Below are 16,955 nucleotides of genomic sequence, written 5' to 3'. Positions count from 1 at the left end.
GTGTGTGAAGTGTGTAGGCTGATGCATAGAATTATCCTTTAATATAATATGCTTAGAAAAATGGCTTTAATTATATATATATATATATAAATATATTGCTCATGATACCGCAAATATATATATACATCCCTCAGTAGTACTACTGATTTCTTTTCAGAAAGATGAAATATTAATGCCCTTAATTTCTAGTCATATATTCGTAACATTAATCTATCTATATATGTGTATATATATCGACATTTACATCCTAACATCCAAAAAATATACATGCAGATCAAATATTAATGATGGAAGAAACGAGCTAGCTAGCTAGCTAGCTAGGGAGGGGGATCAGATCAGGATGGGGTATGTTGTCAAAACTAAAATTTTACTGCAAAATTTCCGAAGATCAGCATATGATCAGAAGGCCGGGCTCATTGAATAATAGGACTCCATATATGCATGCAGCTCCAGCATCACTGCTCCAAAGAAAATAAATCATTCAAAATATATAATGAAACTAACATAAATTTCAGAACGGGAAATAAAGCTGGGCGGGCGAAGTATATATAAGGCTTACCACTTAAGAATAAAAAATCTCTCAGCTAGCTACACCATCTGCGTTGATCCATTAGCCGTTGAGTTATTATCATGATGATCATCAATATATACCATATATGCAGTGCATGCTAGCTAGCTGCTGGTTATACGTACGTCGTTTTGTACGTACGTACTCTCAGTCCTAATTGCATGTAAGGGCTTTCTTTTTCATGCAGCAGTACTACTTAGGTTAGGTTATGTTGTGTTGCTAACAAGTAATTAGCTTGATCAATTCATGTTACCACTCTTGATGGTAGTCCGCATCAGGTTTACGGACTCCTTTTTGGAAGCACCCAACGCTATCTTCTCATTTTCTTCCTCCTTCTGTGCTTTCTTCTTTTCGAGCTCAATATATTTGCAGTTTTCTTCGTGTGCTCGTACAAACATCCTCACAAAGTTGAGCAGAGTAGATACGACTACGAGTACATACAACAAATCAAGAAAAAAAAAAATGATTTAAAAGCCACTATAGATCATAGCATGCATGCATGCACCACACACAAGATTCAGAGATTAGTATAGCAGCTTGGAGTACATAGTAAATGCAAAATATATCAAGCTAATAATAAGTATTCATGCTCACCGATTGGAGAAATTCTATTAGCTAATATATATAAATTAACCATGATATGCAAGTACTACTGATTGTTCCTTAACTCAGTAGGACAATGAATGATCGATGAGCCATGTTATAGAAGATTGCTCGAACTGTTGCTATTTGAGTAATTGATCAATCACTGATGTATAAATAACTGGTTGTTTTATTTTTTTTTCATTTCTTTTTCCTACTGCAGTTTAAACAGGAACACAGATTATTCGAAACCTTAAGACCAAATATACCTTGCTCAAATGGACAACGGGCTGGATCTTCCCCAAAATAAAGAGCCAATGCATCTGCATTTCTACCCTGAAAATCCAAATTCAGAAATATGTCTAGTAATATCATCTTGCAAGCACCTAACTAATGTACTCTAAAACCAATTCCATCAAAATGAGCTAGATACATACCACACCAGAATAAAGTGAAGCCAAAGACCTCACTTCAGCTTCAGCATAGCTAAGAAACTCCTTCAAAATCTGAATGTTTCCCAATGAAAGAAGTAATATTAATAACTTGAATTAAATTTAATCAGAAAACAATGTCCAAGTAAACTATTTTAAGTTTAAAAGCAGGTATTCGACAAAGGGGAAGTGTTTAAACGGGAAAAAGACCACGTCCTCTTCGAATGGTGTTAAATCAAGAAGAATTTCCCACCGTGTTAAAAAGCTTGGATAACACCTCTTCTTTCTATAAGAACAGGGTAAAGTGTGAGTTCAAGACCCACCAGGAGTGTAAGATCTGTTATCATGGCAGGACTTCAATGTTTATTTTATTACCATGTACGTATGTACTGTAATATATATGATCTGATGACTGTTTGAGCTTTCTGTTATAATCAACACAGGTGACTGATTTTGAGTTAGGGAATTCAACTGGTACAAGTGAACACTTTTTGATTCCTCACTTTAAAATCAATGGTGGGAAAATATAAAAATTATGTCCTACCCACTTCCCCTCCTTTTGGCCATATTAATGCTTTTTTAACTATCCAAGCCTAGGCAAAATATATCACTCTGAATGTGGAATAACTGTCTGAATTGAAAGGGCACTTTAAAAGGCAAAGCTAGGCTAGTTGGAAGCAGTATATCATACTAACGTACTTCCTGATCTCTTCACTCGCTGGCCCTTCTTTCAATACAAGATCTCGTTAGGAAGTTGTTGGCAGTATTAACATAAACTCGATAATGCATCACAGTGGACAAAATAAAAAGCTGCAGCAATACACCTCAGTCGACTCATCAGAATCTTCAGGAGTGCGCTAGTGCTGCCAATTCTGTTATGACAGTCCATTCCTTGCTATGTACAGCCTTTTGTAATAAACGTACAGCCAGTATAACAAACTTGATTCTTTTTACCTTTATTTTCCTTTTCTATTTGTATTGCTATGCTTGTAACCAAATGCCTATATAAAGGCACGACTGATATTGAATACAGCGTGAGGAGAAATCTTTTATAGAAGAATTTTGTCATTCTTTATGGTATCAGAGCTGCTGACTAGCAGTCTCTCGATCCACACCTTGCAATGACTACATCATCTTCCACCTCTATCTCTCCCTCCTTTTCTCACATAGTCACAATCAAATTAAACCCTGATAATTATTTGCTTTGAAAAGTTCAGATCTCTGCTTATCTTAAAGGACAAGACCTTTTTTCTTTTGTAAATGGCACTCAGATCATCCCTCCCAAAACTCTCCTAACGGAGTCAAATTCAATGCCAAAAACCAATCCTGACTATCTTTCTTGGCAAAAGACTGATTAAATGATCCTTAGTATTTTGTTTTCCTCTCTTGCTGATTCTGTTATTGGTCATGTTGTTACTGCAGGAACCTCAAGGGAGTTGTGGCTCAAGCTTGAATCCATGTTTAGTTCCCACTCCCAAGCCAAAGAGTTCTATGTTAGATTTCAACTCACCAACCTTTCTAAAGGAGAGCAATCTGTTTCTGACTTTTTTAGCAATGTTAGAATGCTAGCTGATACTATTGCTGCTACTGGGAACCCACTGCCTGGCAAAGAGTTTGTGACATATCTTCTAAATGGCCTTGGTCCCTTGTATGAGTCATTCGTTACCTCCATAACTACAAGAACCGAACCCATCACTTCAAATGAACTATACCATCTTCTTCTAGTTCATGAAAGCCGAATGACCCATGTCTCTCGCAACACTAGCTCTCTTACCTCTCTTGAACCATCAGTAAACCTAAGCACTGGCCAATCTCGAGACCAAAGGGGCAGAGGTTCCTATAGGGGGAATAGATTTAGTCGTGGCCGTAACAGAGGTTTTTACCGTGGACGATTTTCACCATCTCAGTCCCGGCCCTTTCAAAATAACAACTCACAATCAACTTTTCCTCGCCCCACATGTCAGATTTGCTCCAAAACAGGTCACATAGCCCTTCAATGTTACTCAAGATTTGATCATGCGTACCAGTACAAACCACCTCAGTCTTTCTCCACTCCCCCTTTAGCCAACTACACCTCTCCTTTCGCCATCACTGACTCATCATGGTACCCTGATTCTTTTTTTTTTTTTATCAATAAATCATGGTACCCTGATTCTGCCACTACTCACCACATCACCCATGACCTTTCTCAACTAAACCTCTCCTCAGAACCTTACACAGGAAATGATCAAATCAGAGTCGGCAATGGAAGTGGACTTCCTATCGAAAACATTGGTGACTCTTCATTACTTTCTAATTTCTCTTCTTTTCATCTCTCAAAACTGCTTCATGTGCCTTCTATTACTAAGAATTTGGTGTCTGTTTCTCAATTTTGTCATGATAATGCTTGTTTTTTTTAATTTCATTCAAATCATTTTTCTGTTAAGGACAAAATCACAGGGAAGCTCCTCATCAACGGACCTATCCGTGAAGGTCTCTACCAGTTTCCTCCTCCCTTGACCTCCTCCTCCCCAAGTGCCCTTCTTGAAGAACGAACCACCATCAGTCAATGGCACCGACGCCTTGGACACCCCTCCCTTGATCTGGTTTCCCAAATCCTGCGATCCAACTATTTGCCGTATTTCCCCACTGACTCCAAGTTTACTTGTCCCGAATGCCCCCTGGCTAAGGCACACCAGCTCCCGTTTCCTTCAAGTTCAACTCGCACTACCAAGCCCTTAGAGTTAGTTTGGGCCGATGTATGGGGCTCAACTCCACTTATGTCCAAAAATGACTTCAAATATTACCTGTCTATTGTTGATTATTTCACCAGATTTTCATGGATTTTTCCTCTCAAACTTAAATCAGATGTCTTGTCTACTTTCACTTCTTTTATTAATTTTGCTGAACGCTTCTTTAATTGCAAAATAATATCACTTCAAACTGATGCCGGTGGAGAATTTCGCTCTCTCACCCCTCTTTGTAAAAATCCTCACCGTTTTTCATGCCCGCACACTCATCAACAAAATGGACTTATCGAACGAAAATATCGTCATATTGTAGAAACTGGTCTCACTCTTTTAGCCCAAGCTTCTCTACCTCTTTCTTTTTGGGATGATGCTTTTCAAACGGCCACTTATTTAATTAATTTACTTCCCACACCTGTTTTACATAATAAATCTCCACATTCCATGATTTATTACAAACCACCGGATTACACTTTTTTAAAAAATTTTGGATGTGAATGCTGGCCTAATTTACACCCTTACAATCGACACAAATTAAATTTTCGGTCCACGTCATGCATCTTTCTTGGATATAGTCCCTCCCACAAAGGATACAAATGTCTTGATCTCAAAAATAATCGTCTCTACATTTCTAGGGATGTTATCTTTGCAGAACAAAATTTTTCATACAAAAAAACCAACCCAACTCCACCTCAGTCCACTAACCAGACCGTCCCTCTCCCATGCCTTCAGCCGTCTATCCTAAGCCCACCTCCGATTCATCAACCCAGCCCACCTCATATACATCATACAAACTCAACCCAGTCAAGTTATCCCAGCCCAAACTCTTCAAACCAACCCACGACTTCTTCTTCCTCACCGACACATTCACCTTCTTCCCCAATATTCTCTGCATTTCCATTTGCTCCAAATCCACTGTGCCTCATTCCTCCTCGATCGCCCATAATCACATGCTCTCAAACCAATTCCTCCCGTCCTCATGTCCCCACAGATGGCACCATTCCTTACCCATCACGAACCTGTCTTATCTCCACTAAAACCATTCCCAATGAGCCATTGTCTTTTACCCTTGCTTCAAAATTTCCCGAATGGAAAGATGCCATGGCCAATGAATACAATGCTCTGGTTCAAACCCAAACGTGGTCACTTGTTCCCCCTATACATGCCTGTAATCTTGTTGGTTGCAGGTGGGTCTTTCGGACTAAGCTTCACTCGGATGGGTCGATTGAGAGAAGGAAAGCTAGGCTGGTTGCAAAAGGCTTTTATCAACAACCTGGAGTCGACTACACTGAAACCTTCAGCCCCGTAGTAAAGCCCACCACCATTCGGTTAGTCCTCTCTGTGGCCATTTCTCAAAATTGGTCTCTACGGCAAATAGATATTCAAAATGCCTTCCTTCATGGAAGGCTCAATGAGACTGTTTTTATGGAACAGCCCCCTGGATTTGTCAATCCCAATCATCCTGATTACGTGTGTAAACTTCACAAGGCCATTTATGGCCTCTAACAGGCACCTCGTGCCTGGTTCTCTGAGCTGAGTACTTGGCTTCTTAACTATGGCTTCACAGCCTCAAAAGGGGATCCATCGTTGTTTATTCTTCATAGAGAAAATTTCTGCATCTTTACATTAGTTTATGTTGATGACATGGTCATTACATCCTCTTCATCTGCTGCTTTCGAAAAATTTCTTGCCAATCTGAGCCGTGCTTTTCCTGTCAAAGACTTAGGGTGTTAATTTGTCTTATTTTCTTGGTTTGGAATTAGATTATTTACCTAGTGGTATGTTGTTGTCCCAACGCAAGTACATATATGATATTCTAAAGAAGACCAATATGACTGAATCCAACCCCATTTCTTCCCCCATGTCTGCAACCACTAAACTTTCCAAGTTTGATTCTCCCTCTTTTGATAATCCTACCCTGTGTAGTAGTGTCGTTGGGAGCCTTCAATACTTGTCTCTAACTAGACCAGATATTTCTTTCGCTGTGAACAAAGTCTGTCAATTCATGCATGACCCTAAACTTACCCATTGGACTGCTGTAAAAAGGATTCTGAGATACCTAAAATTTTCTATCAATCATGGTCTCTTTTTTACAAAACAATTTGGTTTTACTCTTCATGCTTACTCGGATGCCGATTGGGCGGGCTGTCCCGATGATCGACGTTCCACCGGAGGCTTCTGCATCTTTACGGGTCATTACTTAATTTCCTGGAGCTCCCGTAAACAGCACATTGTTGCAAGATCAAGTACAGAGGCTGAGTATCGATCTCTAGCTAATACTATGGCTGAGCTTATTTGGTTACAGACTTTGATCAAAGAACTTGGTTTTTCTCTTCATCATCCACCTATCTTATGGTGTGATAGCTTGGGAGCAATATATCTTACTTCCAATCCTGTTTATCACTCATGCACTAAACACATAGACATAGACATTCACTTTGTTCGTGACAGGGTAGCTGCCAAGACGCTTCAAGTTTCTTTTTGCAGTAGTAAAGATCAGATTGCAGATGTATTTACAAAACCCTTAGTTGCTGACAAGTTTTCTTCTCTAAGAATGAGTCTCAATGTGTGTGACACCCCATTTGACTCGAAGGGGCGTATTAACATAAACTCGATAATGCATCACAGTGGACAAAATAAAAAGCTGCAGCAATACACCTCGGTTGACTCATCAGAATCTTCAGGAGTGCGCTAGTGCTGCCAATTCTGTTATGACAGTCCATTCCTTGCTATGTACAGCCTTTTGTAATAAACGTACAGCCAGTATAACAAACTTGATTCTTTTTACCTTTATTTTCCTTTTCTATTTGTATTGCTATGCTTGTAACCAAATGCCTATATAAAGGCACGACTGATATTGAATACAGCGTGAGGAGAAATCTTTTACAGAAGAATTTTGTCATTCTTTAGGCAGTGACTCTTTCGACTAACTATTCACTTACCACGAGATAGATTGAAATGAAATTGGGCGCAAATCAGCTCAGGTACTTGTTATGATCTAGGAACAAGTCTCCTCCATAGGAAAATAGAGTGGCAGTTTAGGAGATAGCAGAAAAAGTTTATGGACTATAATCGTTGCCACAAATTACACAGAATCAGACCCCTAGAGAAGTAAGGGATGCTATTGGCATGGTCTATCGCAAGGGGTCCAGCTAATATAGGTTAAGTTTATGAAAGTATATCACATGCTTCAAATCAATGCATCCATCAGCTGTAGGAAAATAATGCAGTATCATTATGTAAAGAAACTTCATTCACACAATTGAACACATTTGGAGTCGATGAACAGAGTACCTTGCAAAATTCATTCGAAACACGACCGTCATTTTCTGAGGCAGACAATTCCTGTACAACTTTCTCCAGCCCCTTACTAACGGCCTGCATTTCCTCCGCCAAATATTTCAATTGTATCTGCATGGTAATGTGACTTTTAGCTACAAAGACAGAAATACAGGAAATTAACTTCTTCCACAAAGTGTATACCCAGAAAGAAAACAAAACCAAAAATGATACCTTTGTTGAAGCCTCCAAACTCTCAAGCTCTTTTGGAAAATCAAGAAGTTCTGGCAACTTTTCAGCAAGCACCTACAGCTTGCCAAGCAGAAATTTATTACTGAAAATTATAAATGATTGTTCCGAAGAGAAGTGTACAGAAATACAAATTTTAATGTTGACCGAGATGTAGAAGCAACACGAGTAAAACGAAACCAAAATTAACCATTAACCAGAGGGAAAAGAAATTCAAAAAAACTCTTGTCTTAAGATTAACCAAAAGAGTCATCTTGTTATATTAAATATTCTACCTTACAAAGATAATGCATGAGAGTCATCTTGTTATTCCGGGCTCGTGTATCAGTGAGTTTAAGGAGACTATCCAATCGAAATCCAATTGCAGAACCTGCAGCAATAGTGTTACAAACTTATTGCAAGAAGAAAGCAAGATTGCTCCAAAATAAAATTGTACAGCATAGTTAAAGGCAAATGTTGACAGCTGATGCTTCAAGGGAAAAGGTACTCCACGATAGATAGATGAACATCAACAAACACGCTTGTACATAGACATTAACTTAGAGACGTCAGAAATTCCATTAAAAAAAATGTAAGTTGTTCCAGAGTTGAGCTCATAGTTCTGGCACAAAGCAGTATCACTTGAAATGACCCATATATGGTCCAACTCCACCCTGCAACTAGAACAACTTGAAGATATCGGCATGACCTCGTTCAAGTACTAATAGATCCGATGTGAAAATAAATATAGATGGGTCTCCCACTCAAAAGGCCAACAACTTGAAGAAACTCTAATTCCCGAGGGTTTTTTTTTTTCTTACTTGCATTCTCATCAGACCCAGAATATGATCAGATCAAGTTTAAGCTAGAACGGAACTGACAAGTGAGGGCAATCTGCAGGGAAAGATGATTCTTTTTTTTTTTTTTAATTTTTGGCTTGAAGTTCTACTTTTTCTCCTTGTCTTTACAAATGCCAAACCTATTATATTATTATCATTTAAAAATCAGGTGGCTTTGTCACCACTGCAGTATTTTATATATATATATATATAGGTAATGGTACATTTTTTTGACAGTGAAGAATAGATGAAACCCGAGTACATAAAGCGCGTATACAAGAAAAAATACTTGATTTTTTACAATAATCTTTTTTGATATCTCATGTCTTGTATACAGGGTATCGTTGTATACCCAAAATTCATATACAATTTATATACCTTGGGATGATGCGCAAAAGTTAAAAAACAAAAAAGAAAAACACTTCCAAGGAAATTTAGCTCACCTCTTGCAGTTCCATGGTTCAAAGCATTACCCAGGGAAAGAATGGTTTGCATGATTCTTTTCAACTTGGCCGAATTTCTGGTCTGATAAGCACAATGGTGAAAATGGTGTTATAATTTTTATTTTTTATTTTTTGGAAAATGGTGTTGAGATTAAATTATTCAGAAAAACATTTTGAAGACGCAAGATAATGGTATATGACAATGTAACTTGCCTCTTCAGATGCAGAATTGACAATATTCAAATTATTTCTGAGGTCGGAAACCTGAAAGAAATATTACAGGACAAGGGCTAAAGCAACAAAAAGGACAACAACAGAAAGCATGTGGAAAAATGGTGAAATAGAAATCATATGACCTGAGAATGGAATTGTATCTTAAAGGAGAAAACTCTCAGCTTTGACTCCACCCGCGGCACTTTCATCAATTCTAAGAAAAACTATTAGAGGGGGAAAAAAAAAGTGATTCAGAACATCATGGAAAAAGACAGGATTGAGATATTTATGAAGTTCATGATGAAAAGTCAAATATTGATACGATGAATAGGACTCCAACTTGAATGATGAGCTAAAACATAATGAAATTGACAGCCCATAGATGATCATCTGTATATCTTCTTTCCTCGTCTGATGCAATGGACTGAAAAATTGATTAATGTACATGTCTAGGCCAACGACCGGCTTGTCTATTCGATTGTAATGGTGGCATCAGCCATACTACTCAAAGTTACAAATCAAAAAGAGAAGAAAAATCCGGCCCATACCTGTTCACATTTCCCCAAGTTTTCCTTATTTCCACCATAACCCTGAACAATAAAGCTTGATTATAACACGAGAAAGATTAAAATAAAAATCTGGAGAATTGTACTCATGAATGGGATAGAGAATACTCAGTGGGTACGATATGCAGACATGGGGGGACTAGATCAAGATTTCAATTGGAAGAAGATAGGATACCTTTAGCAAATCTATCTCTTCTTTCGTTGGACAGAACTTTATGAGATTCTCAACCTGATCAACATCTAGTGCTGATTCATCCAACGCAAGGACTGAACTCTAAAAGAAATGGGCAGGCAGGGAAGCAATTATGATGCCATAACTAACATTTATGTGCAAACAAATGCCACAAGGAGTACGCTCAGGAGAAAAAAAAAATGTCATAAGGAGTACCATACCACCAACTCAGGCAAAGGGACTTTAACTTTAGTAAGCATAATTTCACAATTATATGCCCGCCTTAGCTCAATCTGCAGAAACCCATTAATTCCATACATATTGTAGATTAGAAGTGCTATCAATGTCTATGGGAAGAACAGACATATTGAAATTGAATGTTACTCCGTTCAATAAAAAATTCTGGCTAAAGATATTTGTTCCATTTGTAAAGTCAGGAGAACAACTTGCAGACTTGTTTATAAAGTCTTTTGATTATAACCACTTCAAGTTTATTTGAATATACATATTTTCCATTCTGAAGGGAAAGAATATCCTTGCAATGCATGTTTGAGGGAATCCATGAAATATATTTTGCCACAGAAGGATATACTAGTCAATTTGTTTATTTGACCCTCTTTATACGTAATGGAATATTGAGAGGGAGAATCTATAATTTATCATTTATAATGCATATACCTAATATATATCTTTCTGAGAAATAAAAACTCGAGTGTTAACCCACAGGAATCACACGCAAGGGCCAGGAGACTGACCCAAACCCAATTCATTTTTTTTTCGGGAGAAAATTACCCGCCAGAATCAGGAAAGTATGAAAACAGAGTTTTGAGCGAATGAGAACTTAAAACACTAACCAACTGAACTTTTTCAGACTTTGATCCAGAGCCGAGGCGATTCGATTTTCCACCAGAGCTTCCATGTTGTGAATTTGGCGCAGCTGCTGAGAAAAGACTCTCAAGTTCTGACATGTCGAAATCTGGAGCCCTGGCACCAATAAGAGAGTATATGAAATAAAAGTTCACAAGAATCATATAAACAAAATTAGTCGGACAAAGAAGAAGATGCCTACTTGGAAGCTTCATCAGTTTTCTGCGCTTCAGCCCATAAACTTCCTTGCATCGCTCTTGTCAACTTTAACCAATGATACGGCTTAAGATTGGACTTTTTAGGAGGAGCCTGATTTCTGGGACTTGAACGTGATACGCCCCATCCCTTTGAACTTAATGTAGCACCGGAAGGTGGTCCAGGAATTGGAGGCACATTTCCAGCACTAGCTCTAGAGTGAGACTGTGGAGAGGCACTGCCAGCTTTGGCAAAGGGAGCTGGAGGGGGAGGTACAGGCGGAGCATGGGCAGAATTCTTTGAGGAAGAATCCTTCATGGCAGAATTAGGAGGAAGGGAAGGTGGAGGCGGTGGTGGTGGGGATGGTGCCGACGATATTTTAGTTGGACCTGAGGCAGGCCCAGAATGTGGAAGAGGTGGAGGCGGTGGGGAAGCAGATGTAACTGCTGCGTTCTTCACACACGGCGCAGAATCAACAGCACAAGCATTTGAAGATGGAATAGCAGGGGGTGGAGGAGGAGGAAGGGAACCTGAAAGTGAGGTCTTGAGAAATGATGGTGGTGTTTCTGAAAGAGGAGGTGGAGGAGGGGGTGGGGGAGTTGAAAATGAGTTTTTTATTGTGGAAGACAAGGGAGTTCCCAGCAAAGAAGAGGGTGGAGGCGGAGGAGGGGGAGCTGAAAATGAGTTCTTGATAGACGAAGATGGAGATACCTCAGAAAAAGGAGGAGAAGGGGGGATTGAGCAAGAACTCTTGAGAGCATCGGATGGAGATGCCCCATAAAAAGGAGGGGGTGGAGGAGGGGAGGGAGGAGGTATTGATGACTGTATTGTGGTCCCAGGATGTTGAGTAGGTGAAGAATCTTTGGCACTTGAAATTGATAGAGGCATCAACTGATGAGATGGAGAAGCTGCAGAAGTTTTTCCGGAAGTTATAGGAACATTTATTGAAGATTGTAATGAGAAAGAGGCATGTGAAGGTGTTAGCTTTGAAGGAGTGGGTTCTTTTGTAACATCAATTGAAGACTGTAATGAAAAAGAGGCATGTGAAGGTTTTAGCTTTGAAGGAGTGGGTTCTTTTGTAGCATCAATTGAAGACTGTAATGAGAAAGAGGCATGTGAAGTTGTTAGCTTTGAAGGAGTGGGTTCTTTTGTTGGCTGTACAGGTTTAGCTATATTTGAAATAGAAGGAGCTGGAGAATGTAAAGCCATTGCCACTGCATGCTTGACTACTTCTTCACTATTAGATGCAGCATGATCTTGCAACAAAGCTGTAATGCCAAGGGCCGATGGCGCACTGTGGTATCTTGATATATTGACAGGTGAGCCTTGTGAAGAAGCCGGAGCTGATAGGGAAGTGGGACGTCCTCTTTGGGATATGATCTTAGATTGTGCCCGCCGTTGGAGTGCAACCTGTAACTCTTGAGGTTCAATCTTCTTCCTAACTGAATCAGAATGTAGACATGATTCAAAAGATTGCATAGGTTGTTTCCCCTGAGCCTTTGATGCCTTTGATTCTGATTTTAGATTTTCTGGAGTGGAATCCGGCAACGAAATACCTTCTGCAGTAGGCACAGAAATGTATTTTGATGTTTCCTGAAGAAAATCTGATTCTTTGATTTGTTGCAGCACATTCAATGCTACATCTACCTTGGGATCAAGCCAATCTACATTATTGAAAATCTCTTGTACTTTAGCAAATGCTTCCACTGGAAGGCCTTCTTTCTCCTCGATTCCAGGGCAAACAATTGAAATAAGAGAATTTGCAGCATCCATCTCCGAAAAAAGAACCTTCACAAGTGATCAGATCAGATAAAAGATTTAGCAGAGTCCATACATGACGCAATTTGTCCCTCAACAATATAGCTGTTGTTGTAGTAAACATAATAAAGAACTACTGGGAGAGAGATCAATACCTCTGCTCTAAAATTCTTAGAAAACTTATCCTTGGCATTCCATAAGATGTCAATTTCGTCACCGTTAAGAATCAAAATATTTGAGCGTATAAAGGCAGTATTAAACATAACTCGAAACATCATCTCTTCACGTTCCAGATCATTATCCAGGCTAATGCACTCAAGAACAACATCACCTTGGACATGGCAATGGATGTCGAATTTAACAAGTTCACAATCTGCCTGCAATATAAGGTAGTAAGGAGAAATATTACAAGGATGATATAAAATTAAATTGGGAAAATATGCAATAATAAGCTCCCTTTCATTAGCAATGCATAAAGATGGAGAGAAACAAAACATGCAATAGGCAATAAACATTGAAAGTGAGAAGGCACCAACTTAGTCATTACTGCCACTTTGAATTTGATTAAAATGGGCAAGTATGCCAGCTTAGCTATATTATATTAACTAGCCAGTTCAAAATCTTTTTTTTATTAATTAGAAAAATCCCAAAAGTATGAAGAACTAAGGCACTTAGGTGAAACATTTCTCAGTTGCCATGGAGTTCGTACGCTCTAACCTCCACTGCTTAAATCAGAACTGACCTATCTATAAATTCTAACAAAGATATATTGTAATAACGACCAAAACAACAGTAACAACAATATAGCAAAATCATATGGTGAACCATCAGGGGCAAATTTTCTATTTAGTCACTGGTTGATTAAACTAATTAGCTTGGCCCATGATCAGAATGATCTCCATACACAGATCATTATACACGACATCCTTATGACACTTGAATGTACTCTGTCATGACACTTGAATGTATCATGATATTCACTTCGTTCCGAGAACCATGGCGGATTAAAAACTTATTAAGCATACATCATATGCATTACCCAAGCTACCATTCCAGGATACTTCTTTGGGTGGATCGGCCATAGGTATGACATTTTCACATCATAAGCATCACCAGCATGAGACTGAAGATTCGTAAGCTCTAGTACTTTTGGTTGCCGGTATAAGCAGAGGAAGAGACAAGCATGAATAATTGTGAAGCACAATACAGACAAACAAAAATACGGCACATAAAGTAACTAGTTCTTCTAAAAGTGAGATAAATCATGGGAAGCACAGCCGATCAAGATCAATAAGAAAGAAATTAAATGAAGAGCGGTTCTTTTCCTAATCCAGAAAGAACCACAATTGAATTCACAGATTAAAGAAAAAGGAAATTTATATCCAATAGTTAAAAGACCTAGCTAGGTTGACCTGCTGGTAGTGTCGAACAATTTTGCTCCTCTTTGGAGTTGAGAACAGAACTTTGGTTGTCCGATCAGCAGCCATAAAAGGATCCTGTCCGTATATCCTAAATATTGGACAGCAACCACCTTCTCCATCCATATTAGGAAGGAATCTCATAATAATGCAGTCCAATGTAAGAGCCCTATCCAATGGAGGCCATTCTGAACCGACATTTCGTCTGGAGACGTACTGAAGGTACCTCAGTTGTGAAGGCATTGGATTCAGTGGTGACATCAACTGCAGAAGTTCCCGAGGTGCTTGTTTGTAAATCATGTCCAGAGTTTTTTGTTCCCCGGTGTACTGCTTCCTGTAAATCAAAAGAGAAGCCAACATGAAAGCCAAAACCGGCCATCCACCTCGTTCACAGTGCATTAAGAGCAAATTTTGTTGCCCAAGTGACAACCAGCTTTCACTTGATCTTAAAAAGTGGTGGATCATCTCCATTGTGAGCAACGGGCAGCCTTCATAGTGTCGTGGATAATCCATCACCGTCATATCATACTCGGACAATATGTTACTAATCTGGCTTTGGTTCTCTCCTTCTCGGAAGTTGAAGACCATGAATGAAGCATCAGGGAAGTGTTCACGGAGTTTACCAACTATTCCTCCTATGTAGACTTTATACTCATCTTCTTCCCAAACATCCGTGGTGAAACAGCTGTCAAAGACTACACGTGCAACAGCATGATCACAGCATAACTATAATATTAGTCAAATTCTTTTACAGCATGAAAACGAACAGTGTAATAATCTTCAGTCGATCCAGGCCTAAAACATGTGTTTCCTCCAAAACATGCAAAATAAGGAAACAAGCAAAGGCTATTATACATACAATGATTTCCCTTTTTATATTTTCTGAAAACCAAAAATTGATATATTAGAGTTTTCGAGACTAAATGGTGAATGGAAACAAGGATACATAGACCATTATAAACAAGGATACTCCCATAATTCATCAATACAAACACACACACACACGTACATACATACATACATACTGTACATACACGCACACACACTCCACTAACTCATCAATGCATATGTAATATATGAGCGTGTATGTGAGTGGCATTCATTGAAGTACAGTCCTTGGACAAATATAACAGGGTCCAAAACTTGTCAGCGGTCATAAGCAACTAATTAAGGACTTCCCTTTTTATATTTTCTGAAAACCAAAAATTGATATATTAGAGCTTTCGAGACTAAATGGTGAATGGAAACAAGGATACATAGACCATTATAAACAAGGATACTCCCATAATTCATCAATACAAACACACACACACACACATACGTACATACATACATACATACTGTACATACACGCACACACACTCCACTAACTCATCAATGCATATGTAATATATGAGCGTGTATGTGAGTGGCATTCATTGAAGTACAGTCCTTGGACAAATATAACAGGGTCCAAAACTTGTCAGCGGTCATAAGCAACTAATTAAGGACTTTGCCACAAATTGACACAGAGGTTGCAATTCTAAATCGCTGACATTTTAGTGCTTCCAATACCTGACGTATGATTTGCACACAAAATCTCCATCTCTAAGCATATGCAAAATGCTAATTACACATTGAGCAACTCCCAATTAGACTGATAATAATGTGTGTAAATCATGAAAAAAGACCATTATGTATGCATAAAGAATGTCCAGAGGCACTACTATTGACACCAATGATGGAAATTCACCACACTGAAATGAAATAATAAAAATTCAACAGAACTCATTAATCTCCAATTAATCCGGCCACTATTTTCGTTTTTTACCGACGCATTAATATGCAACCTCAAATGACCAAAATTTAAAAGAACTCAACCGAAAGAAACATACCGTAAACCCTTTCAGAGATCTCCAAGAGTCCATCTGGCGGCTTCCGGTAAAAGAACTTGCGGAACAATGCCATGGTCTTTCGAGATCCGACAGAATACCCAACCGGGGAAACCTAGAAATTAAACGGTCCAATGCAACACTCGTATATAGAACGAAAGCTCAACCCCCGTCTCAGCTGAAATACCCAGATCAAAGGAACCGCAAAATACAAAATCTTGAGAATGGCTACGATGGCATTGAAGAGAGTGAATATTCAGGAATTAACCAGAGGTATGGATTTTGCTGGCTCTTGAAGGAACACTTTCTGGGTATTATTGTTGTCGTTGTCTTGACATTCACACTTTGGTGTATGAGAGAGAGACTTGGCTTTCCTTTCAATCAAGACATGAAGAACTGTAGAGAGAGGGGCGGAGAAAAAGAGAGAGATCGAGAGGAGAGATTAGGCATATTCTCACGTTGTAGATTGGGGAACAAAAAGAGTGAGATATGGTGGTTGTTTTAAGAGGGAATTATTTTTGTGATCCTATTCCCAGGATCTGAGGTTTGTCTCTGTCTTTCTCTGCCTGCGCGAGTGCGTGTTGTCCGTATCTGTTTATTTCGTAGCAAAGCAACGCCGATAAATTGATAATGATGTGGCACGTGTGTGTGGCTCTCGCTGACGACTGTAAAAGGTACTTTAACGGACCTATATATCCCAACTAGAGTTTATGTTTTTTGTTTCATATGTTCATTTTTTAATTAAATTTTGAATTAATAATGTTTTTCTTAACAACATTCCAAGGACTGTAACAGCAAG

At 38.8% G+C, this 16,955-nt stretch overlaps 1 protein-coding gene across 2 annotated transcripts; it reads right to left on the bottom strand.

The window, feature by feature from the left end:
- Positions 1-113: 113 nt before the first annotated feature.
- On the bottom strand, positions 114-16,723 carry LOC109001013 (formin-like protein 18). Of its 2 annotated transcripts, XM_018978125.2 has the most exons (19): positions 16,160-16,723; positions 14,280-14,980; positions 13,023-13,244; positions 11,117-12,897; positions 10,902-11,031; positions 10,269-10,340; positions 10,051-10,149; positions 9,858-9,899; positions 9,453-9,533; positions 9,310-9,360; positions 9,097-9,178; positions 8,111-8,205; positions 7,821-7,892; positions 7,602-7,718; positions 1,588-1,656; positions 1,420-1,486; positions 822-995; positions 560-597; positions 114-458 (listed from the first exon to the last, which is right to left on the bottom strand). In XM_018978125.2, exons 1-18 carry the CDS (start codon positions 16,230-16,232, stop codon positions 581-583), a joined length of 3,945 nt encoding a protein of 1,314 aa, XP_018833670.1. In that variant the 5' UTR covers positions 16,233-16,723; the 3' UTR covers positions 114-458; positions 560-580. The 2 variants fall into 2 exon arrangements, with proteins under 2 accessions (XP_018833670.1, XP_018833671.1); XM_018978126.2 differs by lacking the exons at positions 114-458; positions 560-597; positions 822-995; positions 1,420-1,486; positions 1,588-1,656 and having other exon boundaries at positions 7,630-7,741.
- Positions 16,724-16,955: the final 232 nt, after the last annotated feature.

This window comes from Juglans regia, chromosome 8 (assembly GCF_001411555.2).
Source record: "Juglans regia cultivar Chandler chromosome 8, Walnut 2.0, whole genome shotgun sequence".
In the NCBI taxonomy this organism is placed as follows: domain Eukaryota; kingdom Viridiplantae; phylum Streptophyta; class Magnoliopsida; order Fagales; family Juglandaceae; genus Juglans; species Juglans regia.
This window is presented reverse-complemented; position numbering and strand designations above follow the sequence as displayed.

Coding starts and splice junctions, on each gene's coding strand:
- LOC109001013 (XM_018978125.2), bottom strand. CDS start 16,232: ATGGCATTGTTCCGCAAGTTCTTTTACCGGAAGCCGCCAGATGGACTC. Junction 8,206..9,096: donor GAACCATGGAACTGCAAGAG/GTGAGCTAAATT, acceptor CTATTGCTGCAG/GTTCTGCAATTGGATTTCGA. Junction 7,719..7,820: donor GTTTGGAGGCTTCAACAAAG/GTATCATTTTTG, acceptor ATTACCATGCAG/ATACAATTGAAATATTTGGC.